The following is a 19,467-nucleotide window of genomic DNA, read 5'->3' as shown; positions in this document are numbered from 1 at the left end:
ATGCTGATAGAGGATACGGAGCGCTGTGTGGCTCTAAAGCGGCGGTACTCGCGTCCCATTGGCTCAGTCTCTGTGGCGCAATGGAATAGCGCGCTGGACTTCTAATCCAGAGGCTCCGGGTTCGAGTCCCGGCAGAGATGTATCGCCATGGATGCCCCTTCAACTGAGGCTTTGTTTTGCATTTTGTCATGACCTCGGGATCTGCAAAGTGACAGACATCAGATTAGTTGCTTTAATGGTGTGGGACGCTGTGAAGTGCACGCGCTGCAAATGGATAAGCCTGGCTTTAACTGCTCGTTTGTCCTCGTGTTAAATGGGACCAGTCTGGAGAGGTGCGTTACTGCACTGGACTGCAAGAACCTACTGAACTGCATAGCGAAGGTCTAGATATGCCTGGTGATGCAAATACTACATAGAAGTCTTAAAAATGACGTCGACATTCATCTTAAGAGCAATTATATGAAATTCAGTCTTTTCAAAAAAAAAATCCCATCAATTTTGAGATAAAGAAATTAGTAGCACCCAAAATAACAACAATAACAACATGTTAAACTGTGAACCTAGGGAATATCAATAGGGAAGATGAGCCAGACTGTGTATTTCAATGAGCTATGAAGAATTTCTGCAATATAATATGCTTGTTATTTAAAGCCATAATATATATATATATATATATATATATATATATATGGTAATTACTATTATGATGGATAATTTAATAATTACATCCCGTAGCGTGTCTCTAGCGTTTCCACATGTTGTAGGCTCTGTACTGGTGCAGTTCAGTCGTTAAACAGTCGTTTCCACCAGGGGGCGCAACGCAACCACTCTTATCGAGGCACAGTTCAAAGATGTTCAGCTACAAGAAACGACTTTAAAGGGGAACTCTGCACGATTCAATCGTCGTGAACAAAGTCATGAGTGGTTTGATGTAAAGTGGAGCTTTGAGGAGAAACCTTGCTGACTCTTGCTGTATTTCTTTACAGTGGTGGCGAATGGAACAAGATGTCGTAGTGTTTACAATGCAAATGTAGCCACTCAAAACCACTTGTCTGGAGTTTATATGCAAGGTTCATAACAGTTAACATCTCAGACACGTCCTTCATGTAACCCTTTGCTATGGGAGTGTTTTCAACCCACATCTTAGGCCAAAACTACTGCAATACTGTAACAGCAGTGGCATTTTAATCATTTCATTGTTCTGAAATGTTAAAAAATAAGTGGACCAGTAGAAACCTGAGCGTTAAGACCTGCATGCATCGAACAAGGACACACACATCGATCAGACAGCATTACAACCACCAGCGTGAAGCACCAACATAACCTTCACTATCTTGTTACACTGACACCTCTCAAGAGGTGGGATGTACAAATTAGGCAGCGGCTGAACAGTCCGTTCCTGAAGTGAATGTGTTGGAAGCAGAAAAAAAAGGGCAAGCATGAGAATCTGAGCCACTTTGACAAGGACCGAATTGTGATGCCTAGACGACTGGTCAGAGCATCTCCAAAACTGCAGGCAGGGCTTAATGGGGATCCTGGTATGCAGTGGTCTGTTGAAGGACAACCAGTGAACCGGACGCAGGGCTATGGGACTCCTTGATGGACATGGAGAGCGAAAGCTAGGCCATCTGGTCCGATCCCACAGAAGAGGAGCTGCTGCGGTAAAAGTTAATGCTGGATAGGACTTGTGGAGATCTAAGCAGCATGTCCATGTACAATCCAATTAAAATATCATATACAAACTAAATGGAGTTATTATTAGAAACACCACAAACAGGCTGAATCCACTCTAGTAGGCAGATCTCGGCCCTACAGAAAATAAGACAATCGGTGAAGTGTTCCTCTTGTCTAAAGGCAAGCTCTGGAGGAAGCTGGGAAGGCTGGAAGATATATGTGAGTTAAATGATATATTTAGCTCACTATTTCTTACTCAGTGGACAAGAGGCTGCAACAAAAATGGCAGCCTGTTAGCAGAGAGATTTCCACCATATCAGCCTACTGATGTAACTGCATAGATAGACAGAGTCAATGAGAGGAGCCAGGCATTGGAAAAGAGGACCAGGCCTCTAGAAGCTCTGTGACCTGGTCAGCAGTACTTTGCTGGATGTCGGGATGTTGTAGTAGAACAGTATTAGAAAGACTTTGTCTAAGACATATTTTAAACCTCCTCCACAGCTGAGGGAGGGTGCTGAAGCTGAAATGATTCTCAATCATCATTTTCTACAGATTGGCCACTATTGTACTAGCATCAGCAGACTCAGCGTAGCTTTTCTAGTAAATAAAACCTCACTGTAAAGATGACCCCCCCCCCTCTAGTTTCTAGAATTGAACATTTTACATTAATCCACTGTGGTTGACTTTGTCTGGGTCTCAATACAATCTTTAACGGTGAGGGATCCCTTGATCAGGCAGTGTGTCCACTTAAACTGTATGTTTTGGGCCTCATTGGGCTCTACTGACCTGTGATTAGACGGTGTTTGTGGATCATTAGCTTGCACTGTAACTCCAGTGTACCAGTGTTTCTGCAGTGTGTGTGTGTGTGTGAGAGTGTGTGTGTGTGGCTGCAGCTGGATGGATAGAGAGCCCACGGGCGATGCAGTGTGATGATTTCTGTTTTTATCAGCTGAAGGCTTATTTTCTTCACGCTTTGCTGTTTGTCGCTGTGGAGTTGCAAAAGCCAAGAGGGAGAAAGAGGGAGAGAGAGAGAGGGAGAGAGAGGGAGAGAGAGAGAGGGAGAAAGAGGGAGAGAGAGAGAGGGAGAGAGAGGGAGAGAGAGGGAGGGAGAGAGAGGGAGAGAGAGAGAGGGAGAGAGAGGGAGAAAGAGGGAGAGAGAGAGAGGGAGAGAGAGGGAGGGAGAGAGAGGGTGGACTGGAGGTAAAAGAAAAAGGGGAGGGAGGAGGGGGTCAAATGCTGACGCCACAGAGAGAGAGAGAGAGAGAGAGAGAGAGAGAGAGAGAGAGAGCTGTGAGGAATGCGCTGCTGCTAATGAGAAAACGGAGCGTCGCTGAACGAGAGGGACGGCCTGAAGAAGAGGGAGAAAGAAGGAAAGGACGGGCAGAATGCTGTAAAGCAGGGCAGAAGAGCAGGGAGGAGGGCAGAGAGAGAGCAGACACACGCATGGAAAGGATTACAGAGAAGCGTGTGTGGATTTTTGACGCTACCCATGCGGAGATTTGAGCTAACGGCTGAACCATGCAGGGCTCGCTGCTTCTCCTGAGTTTGGCGCTGAGTTTTCACACAGGTAAGAAGAAGGAGGTTCAGCGCAGCTCTGCTGCACCGCAGACATGCGTACAGTCCGCTGAGCTGAAAGAGGCAAAAGTTGGTGTATGTTGGGGTGGGTGGGGGTTTGGGGAGAGCGTTTGGAGGAAGAGGGGAGGGGGGTCCGTTGTGACTCGCAGAGCCTCAATCGTGTGTGTGTGTGTGTGTGGAGAGAGGGGGTCCGCTCGCTGCTATGTGGTGTTCTTCTTCATGCCAACTGTGTCTAATGATGAAGACGCTGCATGACCTTTAGTTGTGTAAAGCGTTTGCTGTGGATGTGATGTGTGTGTGTGTGTGTGTGTGTGTGTGTGTGTGGATCAAACGCGACGGAGGCCGCTAACACTGCCCGTTGCCGCCGTGCGCTAACATTACCACAGTGCGGAACAGTGGTGCGCTTTTTCCTCAAATGTCCCTTCATCACGAGCATACCAATTGATTTGGGGAGGGGGGGGGGGTGCACGCGCATGCACACACACACACACACACACACTCTTTCACACACACAGACTGGTCGTTCTTTGGCGCAAATGAGCCCAAACTCCATCTTTATGGCCGCGCACGTGAGACGCAGATGACGCGGAGGGTAAATCAGCACTTTTCTAACAGGGGAGATAGAATATGCTTGTGTGTGTGTGTGTGTGTGTGTGTGTGTGTGTGCTTCATGACAGTCCTTCAGCAGTGGCAAACGAGTTGCTAGGCGACATTACGGAACGAGCCGCGCGACCGCGCGAGCTACTGCGAAAAGAGAGAGAGAGAGAGAGAGAGAGAGAGAGAGAGAGAGAGAGGGACAGGGTGAGAGAGAGAGACCTGTTAGAACATAGCTCCCTCGCTCGCTCCTCTGCGGACACTGCTACTGACCATTGTCTTCGGTCGCGTGCAGAGAGAGAGAGAGAGAGAGAGAGAGAGAGAGAGAGAGAGAGTGAGAGAGATGATAGAGAGGTGAAGATAGAGTGAGTGAGGGAGAGAAAGGCAAAAAGGAGAGAGAGAGAGATAGAGAGGGGAGATCAAGGGAGGCATGGAGGACAAGGAGAGGTGTAAGGAAAAAGAGAGAGGTGAAAAAAAGAGATGGAGAAAGGGACATGGAGGAGAAGGAGAGAGAGAGAGAGAGAGAGAGAGAGAGAGAGAGAGAGAGATGGAAAGAAAGACAGAGCAAGGGAGAGATGGTGCGCGCCAGAGCAGGTACAGACCACTCCATCATAGGTGAGGGGCGTGTTCTGCTTTGTCCCGGCTGAGGTAGCCTACTACAGATGATGTAATCCATTATGGCTGTGAAAAAATCTGTTTCCTAAATCCCTAAAACTTGCAGCGAAGACCAAGATCACCAGCAGGCACACCAGTACCGCTGTCTCACTGCTCATTCAGAAGCCGTATTTGCTCTGTTTGGGTTCGAGCAGGCATTCCCTGAGATTTTACTGTACAACAGCAGAGACCCAGTCAGTGGCTGAACAGCTGCATCACTCAGCGTCAGGATGTTATTATATTAGCTCTGTGACACAAAGCTGAACAGAGTCACTCATGGTTACCTCAAATGTTTAAAATTTGCCTTCATTATAGATTCCATAATACACCCTTTTCCCCACTATACTGATACTCGTACCTTGAGCTGACAGATTGCCAGGTCCCGACACTATTCTTTACAAAAAACTTCTATGGTGTAAAATAATTTTCCCATTTTTAAAGCAGCAGTCCCTAAGTTTTTTTTTTATTCCGTTAAAAAACTGTAGTCTTTCATCGTGGGGAGGGGCAAAACTATTCTAAGAAATGGTATCAGGGTGCATTCACCATGTCGGACACATGTTAGTGACAGACAAGCACTGAGAAAAGACGTTTTTTTTAACATATACACTCTAGTAAATGTCAGGAGAATCAGATCCGTCATTATCAGGAGTTACCCTTCTTATAAATGTAGAATACAGCCATAGAATTTGCAGTGTCAGACACAGGAAATGTTCAGCCTGCCAGTGTTTTGCAGCACATCAAAGATGGCGAACGAGGCTACAGACTCATCCGTAATGATGTCATCATCACGCCCATTGTGAATTTTCCCGAACATTACCTGCTCTAGTCACACATGGACTCGGTCGGACATTACCCGGACTTTGTACCAGGGGGCTGGTTGGATGAAGTCCACACATACAGCTCCTCTGGGTAATGTCCGGAAGAGTTCTGGGTCACCGTGCATGTCTGAAAGGGGCTCTGATGTTTGTTTTCTATATGGATAGTAATGGAAGGCAATGTAAAATGAGGCAGCTAATATGCGGCATGCTGCCAATGTACTGTAGTATCTGCAACACTGATATAGAGGAGGATACACTGGTTAAAAAATGAACAGGATAGCTTGTAATGCTCAACATGAAAGTCCCACTCTTCAAGTGAGTTGTCTTGTTGGTGAAGTTGTAAGCGGAAAATGTGGCCCCTTATGAAGACTATTCACATGCATGGTAGCCATTAAAAACTTTAAACATTAAAACCCAAATGTTTGGGGGCGTTATTTGAACCAAATGATGATGGGTGTTATTTGATGCCAATCTAGCCACTAGATGATTTTGCTAAAATACATTTTAGAGCAAGGCAAGACAACTTTGTTTTAGTTCAAGTTGACACATGGCTGGTTATCTATTTATGTAGTCTGTCCATCCAAGTTGACATCAGTAAACTGGAATTGTATGATGTTGAGAAATTTTAATGGATTGTAGAATTTCACAGATGGATAGCATGAATTACAAGGAAAGACTGATGCACTGCTAGAATTTCTGCCATGATTTCGTCAGGAAATCTAAGTATGGGAGAGTATTTGGATAGCAGTTTTTACAATCTGCAGCTGCTGGTAAATTTTGTATGCACGACAAAATATCTCGATAAATATACATTATATTGTGATATAACATTTTTACCATATCGCCCAGCCCTAACTCAACTGATTGATCAGTTAATGAGCTGATTACGTAAATTATATGCTACTGCAGAGATGTACATAGCGTCATCATAGCCTTGGCTTTTTAGCATTAACTGATGTTGTCTTTAAAAGTCCATTAACTGTTAGTTTTATAGTGGAAATAATTTTCCAAGCTTTATTATTTGTTTCTGAGTTTAAATAGAGGTTGATTGAATGAACGACTTCTGGAGCACTGCCCGACCAAATTATACATATAATGTATTGGCCGTTAAAATTGATAAATATGATGTGTATTAACACAAGAAAAGCCTGTCAAAGTGGCAAAATGAACCCATAAAGGTGGTTTAATGTAGTGGTTGGTCTATATTGCAGTATGCACACACTTCTGGATGCTGGATATCCTGCAGTGATCAACACCCTTCATCTCTATCCCTCTGTATATTCATTGAATTAGAAAGAATTGGTTCAATGAACTGACTGACCCATCCCATCACTAGAACTGCCTTGTTTATTATCTCAACCTTATTTTAACACAGCTCACATCAGACACAGACTGATAAGCTACGTTGTGAATCAACATTTAATTATAATAGTGAAGCTGAATGCACCTTACACTACAAAAATGTAGTCTTTGCTAATATGTTTATAACTGTAAGTTGAGCTAATTAAAAGTTTATTTCTTATAAAAGATACAAAGATACAGTACCTGTAGATTATATGTAGAATGTGGTAATTACACTACATATAATGGACCAAAACAATTAGAAATGTCTATAAACAATATTACAGTAGTCTTAAAATGAGAAATATTAGAAACAGTAGATACAGATAAAGATATGTTTGTGTTTATAAGTAAAAGCCATCTGACAATCATAAGGAAACCTAAATTCCATTCTTGCTTTTATAGGATATCAAGAGTAGAAAATATGTTTCTGGTTCTGAAACATGAGGCTAATTTCAACATTGGTAGTAGTATAGTCTCCAAACATCCCTGAAATCAGTTCTAAACACTGAACTCTAGATTTAAACTTTGCTGTCTTGCCAGCTTTGTAGATAAACATGGTGCTGTGAAGGACTAACAACTCTAATTCCCTCCTCCTGCATTCTCTGTGAGGATGAACACAGATTTCCAGATGTATTGCAGCTGCTCATCTATGATCCTCACTTCAAATATTTTAAACCTCAAAATATGTTTACATTAAGCTGGTGCCCCAGAAGTTTTATTCATTTCGCTTCCACTTGGCATGTGAGGATGTTCCTCTCTGTGGATCTTTGGGTTCACTTGAAGATAAAAGGCACCAAATGAAACCAAGAAAGGTTCTTTGGACAGGATGCCATAGATCTTTGCTACGGTAGCTCTAGCCTAGGGGCCTTCTGCACTTTGCACAAAATAAAGGTACCAACAACTGTTCTTTGTGCAGTGTCTTAGATGATCGGATTTTGGTTCCTTAAAAATTTTTGGATGGATGGTCACAGCTGTAGAAAGTACTGTCAATAGAACAGGACTGTTGGAGCAGATAAACATGAGCATATTAGCACTGTACCTAATGCCAGGTGTGGACTAGTGGGATATGAAGCCTCCCAGCATTGAGCTGTGGAGCAGTGTTCTCTGGAATGATCAGTACTCTATTCAGTACTTTTAATCAAAACTGACAGTCAGTTATTCCGTTAATATATATATTTTTTATTCTGTTAATATTTTCCCCACCATTCAATAATTGTTCATTAATCGTAATCATGTTCAGTTAATCATGATACTGATTTGAGATCATATCGCTCCGGCAAGTAATCATCCAACATCCTAACTCCACTAATGCTCTTGTCACTGCAATCAGATCCTTGCAACAACACTCCAAAATGTATTTGTTTATACCCTTGATTTCAGAAAAGCAATAGATGAGCAAGTGTCCAAATACTTTTGCATATATGTTACATGGGCAAAAGTTAATCTTACTAGACTGTGTCCCCTGCATGATTCTTTGTGGCATTTCCTGTCCCAGCACACCTGATCCAGCTTATGTCGAGCCTGATAATTAGCTGATGAGCTGGATCAGGTATGCTAGGGCAGAAAAGGCATGAAACATAGACAGGATGGGTACTTACAACTGTAGATGAATTTGACCATTGTCATAAAATAACTACGTTACGTTCTACAGCCAGGAACCCCCTCCTATGTGGAAAAAGTTCCTTGAACTTATTTTATGAATACAAACCGACTGTTCAAGTTTTAGGAAAGCCATATTTATGTAAGGGGATGTGTGGCTCCCCGCTTTTATCACTCCACTGAGCTTCTAACAGTCCAGACAATCTGAAAACGGTTCTCCTCGTTCTTGTGTTTAAACAGTTCTCTTGTTTAATCAGGGTGTTACCAGATGTAGCTCGGCAAGCTTCATGATCTTGTGCCATATTACATTGTGCTTCTTCGGGCTCATGTCAAAGTTTATTGACATGAGCCAGAATGTCTATATCTGGACCCCCATGGGCCCCTCATTGGATCCTTCTTTTAATAAAACATGTTTGTAAATGAGAACCTTTTTTATAGTTTGAAGAACCTCTGTAATGGTATAGGTGTAAAGGTCAATTAAAACTTTTCCTAGAACCACACGTGTGTGAAGTGTGTCATTTTAGGATTTCCAATAGACGTCCTCCTAGTTCTGCAGTAGGACAGCACATGTGTGTGTTTTTAGCGGGTTTTGTGTGTGAGTGTTTTTGAGGTATGCCTCCAAGAAAAGGGGGCCCTGGGGACAGGTGGGTGAAGTTGAGGGGGCAGATTTGACAAAGATGAGTTTTTTCAGGGAGTAGTGGGGGATGGGATTGAAAAGAGAGAATGCGGGAGCGCGAGAGAGAGAAAGAGAGAGGAGGGGAGTGGTTTAGGCCATAGGGAGAGAAAGGCATTATTACTCATGCCTGACTGCTCTCATAGGGGGGATGGTTCGCACCTCTCTCTCTCTCTCTCTCTCTCTCTCTCTCTCTCTCTCTCTCTCTCTCTCTCTCTGTCTCTCTCTCTCTTTCTCCCACTCTCCCCCTCTTTTGCAATGAATGTCGGAGGGAGAGAAAAGTTCAAAGGCTAGGCTTGAGTGAAAATCTTTGACCCCCCCTCCACCCCACCCCCTCCCTTTTCGGAGGGAGAAATCATTTTGAACATGCCTGGCCCACTTCAGATGAACAGTCCTCCGGTCATTTCGGAGCGCCTTTGTCCATCTCTTCCTCACTTTCGGACGCATTTTGTCCTTTTTTTCTTCCTGCTTCTCCTGCTCATCCAATCCCCCCCCCCCCCTCGTTTCTCATAAACTAGTTTGGTGTGGAGGCCTCTTGTTCTGGCCCTCTGTCTGCTTTTCATTCTTTTGCTTGCTCGGCCCTCTCATTTTTCCCTTCTCCCTCTTTCCATCCCCCCTGGTTCTTTTTTTCCCCCTTCCCTCTCTCTCTAATAAGTTCCAGATGTGTTTCTTGCATTCCTTTAGTCAGAGCTGAGGGGGAGGGGTCATCATGGAAGGGGAGAGGGAGAGAGGAAGAGAGAGCAGCGGAGGACGAGAGACATGAGCAAGAGAAAGAGAGAGATGGAGGACATGAATTAAAAGAGGGCACATGATGAAGAGGCACTCTGCACTGTAGACACTTTCTTGAGACTCTCGTCTGTCTTTGTGTGTGTGTGTGTGTGTGTGTTCGTGTGAGTGTGTGTTTCTCTATGTGTCTGTCTGCCTATTTACGCATATTAGTGGTGATTTCTTTGGACGCTGCTCCTCGCTATCCCCCCCTTGCCCCCACCACAGTGGAATGTGGCTGATGATGATGATGTCATTTCTCGCTCTCTGAAGTTTTCGAATAGGGGAGGGCTGATGGCGGGAGCCGTCCAATCAGCTCGCCTGCGGGAGAAAACATTACACAGTTCTGGAGCCAACTAAGCAGCCTACAATAAGGGCATTGTAACTCTTCGCCCAATGAGGTCGTAGAGAGCCCAAATATCATGCACTCGGATGGCTCGACCAATCAAGCGCTAACGGAATGAACGTTGCGCATTTCACGGTTTGAACTGTGTGTAATGTCCCAGCTCTGCACTGTACTGTTGAAAGAACGCCCCTAGCCGCTGTGTTGTCTGGCTGTACCAGACATTAATGAGTCTTGGGTAGTTACTCATGCTCAACTTGTTAGTCACCTCTGTTACTCACATATCAATGCAGATGGTTATTCAAGGTGAATTCCACCAACGTGCCAAAGGGTTTTCTTCCGGTAACTCCAAACACGATGCGCTTGTCCATCGGTACGAATAAACAAGCAGACAGCTTGAGAGTTTGCTTGGGTGAGTTATATTTGGTATGATGGATGGATTGCAGCAAACACAAACACACAACCCCTCTCACACACATAAGCACATCTACATACACACACCGGAATTCCTGGCCTCTCGATATTTATTTGTAGAACCTAATATTTAGTGCGCCGAACGGACGTCTGTGAGCTATTAGCTAATACTTCATGTCTCGGCCCATTTGAAGTGGACGTTCAACTTCAAGCAGTTGCATAGCTTTCTAGTGCTGACCCTCTGGGTTGCCATGGCCACTGTGTGTATTATTGTGTCAATGTTCCTGCAGTGGCCATGGCAACAATAGCCGCAACAGGGATTCATGTGAATAAAAGGACATTAAAAAATCAGCGAGAGAGGAGAGAGAGAGGGAGAGAGAGAGAGAGAGAGAGAGAGAGAGAGAGAGAGAAGGGAATCTCTGAGAGAGGGAGCCGGCGAGGAAAAGAGCAGAGAAAATGAAGAGAGTGAAAAACGGGGGAAGAGGGGAAATTGCTGAGAAATAATTTTCTTTCCCTCCCATTTCAAATAGATCTGTTTCTATAGCAACGGCAGGGCTGCACAGATAGAGGGACAAGGGAAGAGAAGGAGAGGATGAAGAGAGAGAGAGAGAGAGTGGGATAGAGGGTGGATAGAAAAGGATGTATGGAGAGGGGACAGACAGAGAAGAGAGAGAGAGAGAGAGAGAGAGAGTATGTGTGTGTTATGTAAAATGACAAGCAAAACAGATGAGAGAAAGAGAGGGGGAAACGAGAACTGAAACAAAGAGGTACAGATTGGTGAAGTGACATGGGAATAGAGGTCTCTCTCTCTTTCTCAGGGATGGGAGGGAGGAGAGAGATAAAATGAAAGGGGAAAAATGATGGCCAAAGTTGCAGACAAAAGGAGATGACTCGAGGGAAACTGGTGTAGAGGGAGAGCGAGGGGGGTGGGGGGGCAGTTCTGCTAACAGGATGAAATCTGTTACTGGATTTGTTCTTTATCTATCTGACCATGTCAACAGTTAGCATCGCTATCTGTTGATCAAAGATTCATATCTCCGAAGGAGTAAATGTGTTTGGGCCGTTGCAGTTATTCCGTTTTCAGTTACATCAAATAACACATTTACAATGAAATCAGTGATTCAGATTGTTGAAACAGCAATGATGAGTCGGCAGTTATGATATGGGGATGATTTGGGGGGCAATATCCAGTATTTACTGATGTACAAAATCAGATATTCAGACTAAATTAACCTGGATCAGCATTACAGAGGTATTTGTAGGGGCTTAAAAATGTCCAATGAATGCATTGCAAAAAATTTATCTTAAAATAGTCAGTGTATAAAGATTGTTGATAAAATATTTTTGAACAATCGCTTTAGTTATATATATTTTATCTAATGAAGCTTTTTTATCTAATATAAGTCTAATGTTGTTGCCAGAGAATCTGCATTATTTAATGAAATATGCAAAATGATCCAATAAAAAGTCCAAACCAAACTACAAAAACAAGAAGTAAGAGTAATCTAATAATACTCTTACAACAATCTCTAAACAAGAAGTATAAGCTATATTGTAGGGCTGGGCAATTAATCGAAAATGAATCAAAATTGACAGTCAGAACATCTACTCTATGTAAACTTCCCATGTTGATTAATATACATATTTTATTATTTTTATTTTTTCGTTTATACAATGTTTTTCATTTTGCTGGCATTTTCTCCACTGTGTGTTCATGTAATGTCCCTTTAATAACATACTACAGTGTGTGTAGTCATGTGACTCTGCCCCGTCCAGTTTGCAACATAAAAGCAACATGGAGGAGTACATGTATGCCAAGTCAAATTAACAACTCAAGCTGCTCATATAAATGTTCATTAATCCTAAGCGAGGTAAAGTGTCTAATTAATCGTGAGACTGATTTGAGGTCAACTAAACCCAGCACTAATATATTGACTTGTGCGATGTAGCCCAGCATCCTGCTTTTAGGGGTCAAATCTAAACATCTGCCCAATGTGGGCGATTATTTGATTCTGTGGTTATATGTCTATGCACATAAATATTTTCCATCACGCGTACCTAATTATGATAATTATGTTCCTCTCTAATGGTTAGTCTCTTAGACCTGATGGACCACCCATTCTTTTCCACATTGTGCTTTTGTTAGGGCTTTTTGAAGGATTTCTAGTTTGTCCTTTTTCAACTATTGTGGAGTCGTGGAGAGACTGTGCTTCCTCCTCAATCTCTTTAGCCTTTGTTTTGTTTTTTTTCCATTCTGAAGAGAGCAGTGATAGCGACAGTCTTTGAATGTAGAGGAGCTAGACGACTCACATGCTGCTGACCTCTTAAAAGAGGTATTTAAAAAAGGTAGACCTGGAGGAAGAAAAGGAAAGGTGATGAGGAAGCATAATTGGCATCATTTTTTTTAAGAGTGAAGCACACACTCAGATCCACCACATGCTCACTCAAACACACATACACAGCAAAGAAGCAAAAAAAAAGTTTTGGGGTAGTTTTTCGCATACGTCAGCTGTTGCTATGGTGACGGAACACGGCGAGCGGTGCAGAGTGGCAGGATTGGCTGAGCAGGAGCAGGAGAGAAAGAGAGAGATGAGAGGAAGAGGGATGGATAGAGGGACTATGATGAGGGGCAATAATTACAGTGGGATCGACGAGCTGATTATGGCTATGAGTGATAGAGCATTGATTATGAGGCTCAGTCATGAACGCAGATCAAAAACGATGACAAACTGTAAATGTTGCAAGCTCGATGCAATAGTTTAAGAAAATTATTCAGAGGGTGTAACTTCAGGCCATGCATGCTTCTGGACATAAGTACTATGCCTTAACATGAGCAGCAGTGAGTTTCCTCAGGCTATAGCATGTAGCGTCTTGACCGAAGCAGGTGACGTATTCCTTGACCAGACACACTCCTTTGTTGTCTGAGAGTGGCTGGCGTATGAAGTCACACAGCTGTCTAGTCTTCAGCCTTAGCCAGAGAGGGCAGCTGAAGAATTAGTGCACTTCTTCATTAGTCATCGCAACAACAGGCCTACGCTAGTCATTTACATTCATTTACATTAGCGTCTGTGTTTTCTCAGCGCTGAAGAGCATTCCTTTAGACTTTAAACCTTTTGTTAGCACCCGGCTGCTGAATGATTCTCCTCCATATGCAAATGCAACAACTTTCTCAAGGTTAGAAAAGTTGACTAAGGGTAGACGGATGTTGGGTGATAGGCTGGTGAATATTTTCTGCTAGTGAATAAATTATATTTTTTCTGTTTAATCAAATCTGCTCGGCGAGTCGCAACACAGATGATTCTTCTGATCAGACTGCAGTTCTGCTGATGTTAAGTCGTGTGTTAAGAGATAAAACAAAGCACCATAGCCTTTTCTGTGGAAGTGGGCGGTGCTAAGCCAATTTTATCTCCTCCCATGGGAGGGGGCTATTTCTGGATGACATCATCTTTTTCGCTCTCTGTGGCATTCTGATACATATTCATAGTCTGGCACATCAGCAGTGCTGGAGAGAGGTCCGCCTGGTATCTTACAGATCTTAGAGAGTCGACTGAACTAAAAGGACGGGAATATAAATAGTGGCTCGTTTTTGGCAAACATTGGTGAAAAAACGGCAAAAGCAAAAACGGATGCTCTCTGGAGTTGATGCTATGCTAAGATGTGGTCATGATTCCTAGATAATAAATTGATGCTCCTTATTTGATATGTTCTGCTTCCAATGGCATGCTACTGTTACTGATAGCATGGATTCAAAAAATTTAGGCTGGCTTGTGTAATAAAAAGTAAAATATCATATTTTAGGCACTCATATTTTCCTCATATATGGTAGGAAGTGAAAATTCTATGTGAGAAGGGAACTGTTTTAAGACTTCAGTGTAAACTGCAGTATATATTTGTAGGGCTGCACAATATATCATTACAGCATTGCCATTCGCAGTGTGCACATGCGCAAAATGTGGGGTGCAGTGTCAAATTACATTAAACACAAAGTAACTGGAACTACAACCTTTTAGCTGCTTGATACAAAGAAAAATCTGCAGAAAATCTGTTCTCATTTTTCTTGACATACCTACCAGAGACAGATTACTAACAAGCTACACAATATGAAATATCTATATCTGACCAACTACAAGTTTCAGTTTCAGGGCCAAATTAGGCCAAATTATTGTAATTATAGTTTTTGATAGTGTTTTTAGTGGCAGTAGTGGTGAATTGAGTCTTGAAATCTCAGAAATCTCAATGGTTCTTAGCCTGGTTGAATGGTAGAGGTACAGTTACATACAGATACAAATTTTGTTATTAATGATTTAGCTAAAAAATGATATGGAGTCATGGGACACTTCTAGTACTATTGTTAATGGTGTGTATTGTCAAAATGTCCTTAATTATCTTACTTAGTGCCATGAAAGTTAATACATTAATGAAGTCCATTAATTTTAAACAACAAATATTTTAACAGCTTATTTATTTCCTAGGTTGACCGCTCCAACCACAAGCTGAAGCTCAGCTGAGCTGCATGTTGCTATTATAGAATCCGTGTCTAGGGCTGCACAATCTATCGTTTCAGCGTTGTCATCACAATGTGCACATGCGCAATAGTCTCATGGCAGGATGTTGAATGTCACATTTTGGCTAATTATATCACGTATATAACATTATGTTAAAACTTGCTTAATAAACTGTATACACTGTTCTCATTTTCTATGACAGATCTAGCAGAGACAGATTATATTTGCTGAAGATAATCAATCTTTATATGTAATCACCTATAATTTATCGGTGTATATCCTTAAATACTTATTGAGTACACTGTGTATATTTAAACTGACTCAATTTACAACTTTAATTTGTTTACAGAGCTCTGATTAACCCTATATATTGCAGAATATTTGAAAGGTCAACATTAACTGTCAGTTCTGGTATGTGAACTAACAGACGCTCCTGATGGGGGGAAGAGGGAGGTCCATCCAGTGGGAATTATGGTCTGTTGGACTCCCAGACACACATGGATGTGGATCTTTCACTTTATATGTGCCTGATATCATTTATCGTACTTCAGTCCATAGTGGACAGTGGACATTATTAATATCACTTTAGTTTGTTCATTGACTTTTGGTAAAAAGTCCTTCATTTTTTTTTATATTGCAATATCTATTGCAGAACAACAAAATATCGCAATGTCAGTTTTTTACAAAATCATGCAGTCCTATCTGTGACTGTAGCCCTCTCGTTCGATTGCATCTGTTAAATGACTTATAAACTGAAACTTTCAGTACCTTAAGCAGACATCAACAACATCAACAAGAACAAACCTGATCTCCAGTTTTCCTTGAGAGCCTCCATTATATGTAGCTGTATGAAAAGCAAAAAATACATTCTGATTGTAAGCTTATTTTGTTCACTATTTGCTAAAACAAAATGCAGTGCTTTATAAATGAACAGAACATCTTTCTTTATGGTCATCTTTGATTGTGATTAACTTCCTAAATTAATACAATTAATTGTGATGAATCATTTATGTGATGAACCGTTTGCCCATATTATATTTTTATGACCCACCCCTACTGTAAATAATGCTGGTGTATGGTAGTGTTCTACAGTTGCAGATGCATGCCATTTTATTGTGCTAAATTTAGTCTAAGCTTTAAAATATAGCATTTATAGGACAAATCGAGTCATTTTGGAAACTGCGCAACTGTGAGGATAAGTGAGAACAGACATGAGTCGGCTGTCCAGACAGGACATTTCTACTAACTAATCAGAAGCAAACTGGGCGCAGTATTCTTGGAAGAATTCATCATGCATAATTATAGTTTGCCCATATATCCAGTCAGTGGATGCTTTGAAACACTGCTCGCTTGTCATCCCAGCCTGCATGGTTCAGTTTATTTGGATTTTGACCATAAATCAGTCTGGACCTGCTTTCCTTTGCAGGGTCTAGAACAGGAAAACACTGAGCATGTTCTGATCAGTTCCAGACACTGATGGGAAAGCATGAGTTCAAATTCTCTTTGATACTGTGGCTAATTAGAAACTGTCACATGCCTGGGGAATCTACTTTATAGCACCCGGCATATTTGAGGTCAAATGACATACAGTTTTAGATCTAATGTATGTAGCATTTGAAATCGGCAGTGTAGTCAGACTAGACACTGGAAACCATGTCTCAATGTATTTTAGCAGACAGAGACAACATTAGCAGTTAGAGATGTTAAGTATATGTACATGCAAGGCCATCAGACTGTACTCACTTTCTACATTCCTTTATCTTTTGCCATTGTTGTTCATGGTAAGGTTACAAAATAGATTCTTTGGATAATGGTTATGGCAGTATTGACTTTACATTCTGCACTGCACTGAATCCAGTTAAACAGGACTAATTATGAAATGTAGAAATGTAACAGTATACACAAGTCACAGTTTGGTTCCCATCATGGTTTGGACCTCAAGGTTCAGTATGGGTTAGAAATAACTAGGAAAAAGCAACATTAACCCATTATATTGAACAGACAGTAGTGTGGTTTGATCCACCTAGTGCTCTATAGCCCCCCTGTAGTTGGTAACCATGATGTTCTCACTGTGACAAATATACATACCGTTACACAGGATCTCCCTTAAAACCGCATTAATCAAATGATGGAAGACATTCATGAGTCCGAAAGACATGGCCTGATACTCATAATGCCCCATGGCATGATGAAGGCAGTCTTCCTCTCCTTCTCTTGTCACTCTAAGATATGGTTGTAAGCACAATGAAGGTCCTGCGCAATGAAGATTGAGGCCTCCTTCACTGACTCAAATGTTCATGTTCATGAGTTCATGTGAGGAAATGGCTACTGGTCCTTAACTGTGCCCTTCTTCAGACCCCACAGCTGGAGAGGATGAATATGAATTCTGTTTTCAGTGACTCCTGGATGTAGGTCTTGAAAGCCTCTCACTCTGAAACATGGATTGAGAAGAGTTAACTCCAAGACAGTCACTTGCCAGCCGACTGGTTAATAATACATTTATATTGTTAATGCTGCAGGAGACCCTTTACTTTCCTCTTACTGAGCACCTCAGGACTTTAGTACTATGACAACTCAACTTGATTGCTTAAATGATTCCTTGCCTATAAAGATATAAGAACAAGAACTAAGTAATAAGAAATAAGAACAAACAAAAGAAGATTTAGGAACCTTTATTTTGAGGGGTGTGTACCAAATGTGCTAGTTAATTCAAGTGTAGTTAACACCTAATGTCTGTGATGTTCTCATCTGCTTCTGAACATTTGTGACCCGGAGAAAGGAGGCAGTGTTTACCATGTAAATGCTGCACTTAGGCTTTAATGTCTCTGAGCGTACTGTGTACTTACGTCATGCTGTATGGTTGTCAGGCCTAAGGTTTACAGCTCTGGTTCACACCAGTGATTTTGGTGAACTGGATTAGACGTGGAGGGCAGCCTCAGTGATCATTGATGAGAGGTTGTTTTCTCAAATTGGTCAAATGATGTGTGTTTGACGCTGGTGTGGTGTGTAAGTGTGGTCGGAGTGGTGTGTGAGTGCAGATGGGGGGTGTGTATGTGTGCGACCGTGGCTTCGTGCGGTCAGGGCACTGGCAGTGTGGAGCGGACTACTGCTGGTACCCAGGGATCAGTGACTCAAGAAAATCAGGACACTCTAAATTTGTCACTGCAGCATAACCCACATAATGAACGCTACACAAGCTCTCTCTCTCTCTCACTCCCTCTTTCCCTCTCTCTCTCTCACTGTCTGTCTTCACCAGTTTCTCTTTTGCTCTGGCTTCATGACTTCCTTTACCTCTTTCCTGTTACACATTAAGAATATGATCTGTGTCCAGGATAATTTTTTATAGATGTGGGCAATATGATGATATTTTTGTGTTATCATTATCAATTTCGTTATCATAATAAATAGTATGCTTTTTTCATTTGTTTGTCAAATTTATCCTTTTTTCTACCAATTATTTTTTTTACTGCCATTTGACCCACTCATTCATAGCTTCCCCAAACACTAGCAATGCTTCTGACACTAGGAAGGTAAGGACTTAACACAAGTCTCCTCTGAAACATGTGAAGCCAGCCACCGGCTCTTTTCAAACTTGCCAGACAGCTGACATGCTCGAACGAAGGGCGCTGGGTCCCCAGTTCCACCGCACCAGCTAACAGACGTCTGTGCTGGGCAACTTTGCTTAAGAGTGATGAGGGCAGAGGGCCTACATGTAGCATCTACCCACCCGGAGAGAGCATGGCCAATTGTGCTCTCTCTGACGCTGGCAGCTGATGGCAAAGTGGCATGGCTCAGGATTCAAACTCGCAACCATCACGACATAGAAGGCTTTTTTGTATTGCATGTTTCATCACAAAGAGTGTGCTAATCTTGTTTAGCTGGATGTAGTACAGAAACTACACATTATTTATACTAGTACATTTGGTTCACATAATGAAACAGATTGTGAATCGTAAAGATGTCTTTAAATAATGTGATTTTTTCTGTCATATTGATTGACCAACCCTAGGCTCATATCATCTTAAAGCTATGTTTTCTTACTTTTTTTTAAATTGAAACAGTTCAGTGTAGAGCGTAAACATGGTTGGTGTTTTAGCTCATACAGGCTCATACAGGCCATAATAAAATTGAGATGTATAAATAGACCCATAGATTTACATGCATTCACTTATTCGAGCAACAGCAGTTTAACTCTGCCTGTTCATCTTAAAGTTATATGGAGTGTTGTCTCAACACCAGATGCCCCATCCACATGTAAAGGGCCTAAAAATTCTTAGATTTTTAGCATTTCATCTGTAGCGTTAAATGTTTTTTTCAGTTTTTCATTTATTAGATTTTTGCTAATCAAGATCAATGCTAGCTTTTCTAAATAATAATATTTTGCCTTTATGAGCAAGAAATAGTCACTGGATAAAAAAAAATACTCCAACAGGAATGAAAATCACCTGCACCTATACATCATGTTAATGTTTTGTGATTGCCCCCCTGTTCTCAAAAACAATAAGATGT

The 19,467-nt window shown here is 41.9% G+C and overlaps 1 protein-coding gene and 1 non-coding gene across 3 annotated transcripts in view; both read left to right on the top strand.

Moving 5' to 3' along the window:
- The first annotated feature begins 66 nt into the window (after positions 1 to 66).
- On the top strand, positions 67 to 140 carry trnar-ucu (transfer RNA arginine (anticodon UCU)). The gene has a single exon. It is a non-coding gene; the product is annotated as a tRNA-Arg (tRNA).
- Positions 141 to 2,960: 2,820 nt separating this feature from the next.
- Positions 2,961 to 19,467, top strand: part of kirrel1a (kirre like nephrin family adhesion molecule 1a) — a 43,559-nt gene continuing 27,052 nt past the window's right edge. For both annotated transcript variants that reach the window (XM_072687855.1, XM_072687854.1), the window contains exon 1: positions 2,961 to 3,241. In XM_072687855.1, the coding sequence (XP_072543956.1) occupies positions 3,193 to 3,241 (49 nt within the window). In that variant the 5' untranslated portion in view covers positions 2,961 to 3,192. The remainder of the gene's footprint in view (positions 3,242 to 19,467) is intronic.

Source organism: Salminus brasiliensis, chromosome 9 (genome assembly GCF_030463535.1).
Source record: "Salminus brasiliensis chromosome 9, fSalBra1.hap2, whole genome shotgun sequence".
Taxonomy (NCBI): Eukaryota; Metazoa; Chordata; class Actinopteri; order Characiformes; family Bryconidae; genus Salminus; species Salminus brasiliensis.
Note: the sequence above shows the minus strand (reverse complement) of the source record. Positions and strands in the feature narration are given on the sequence as shown.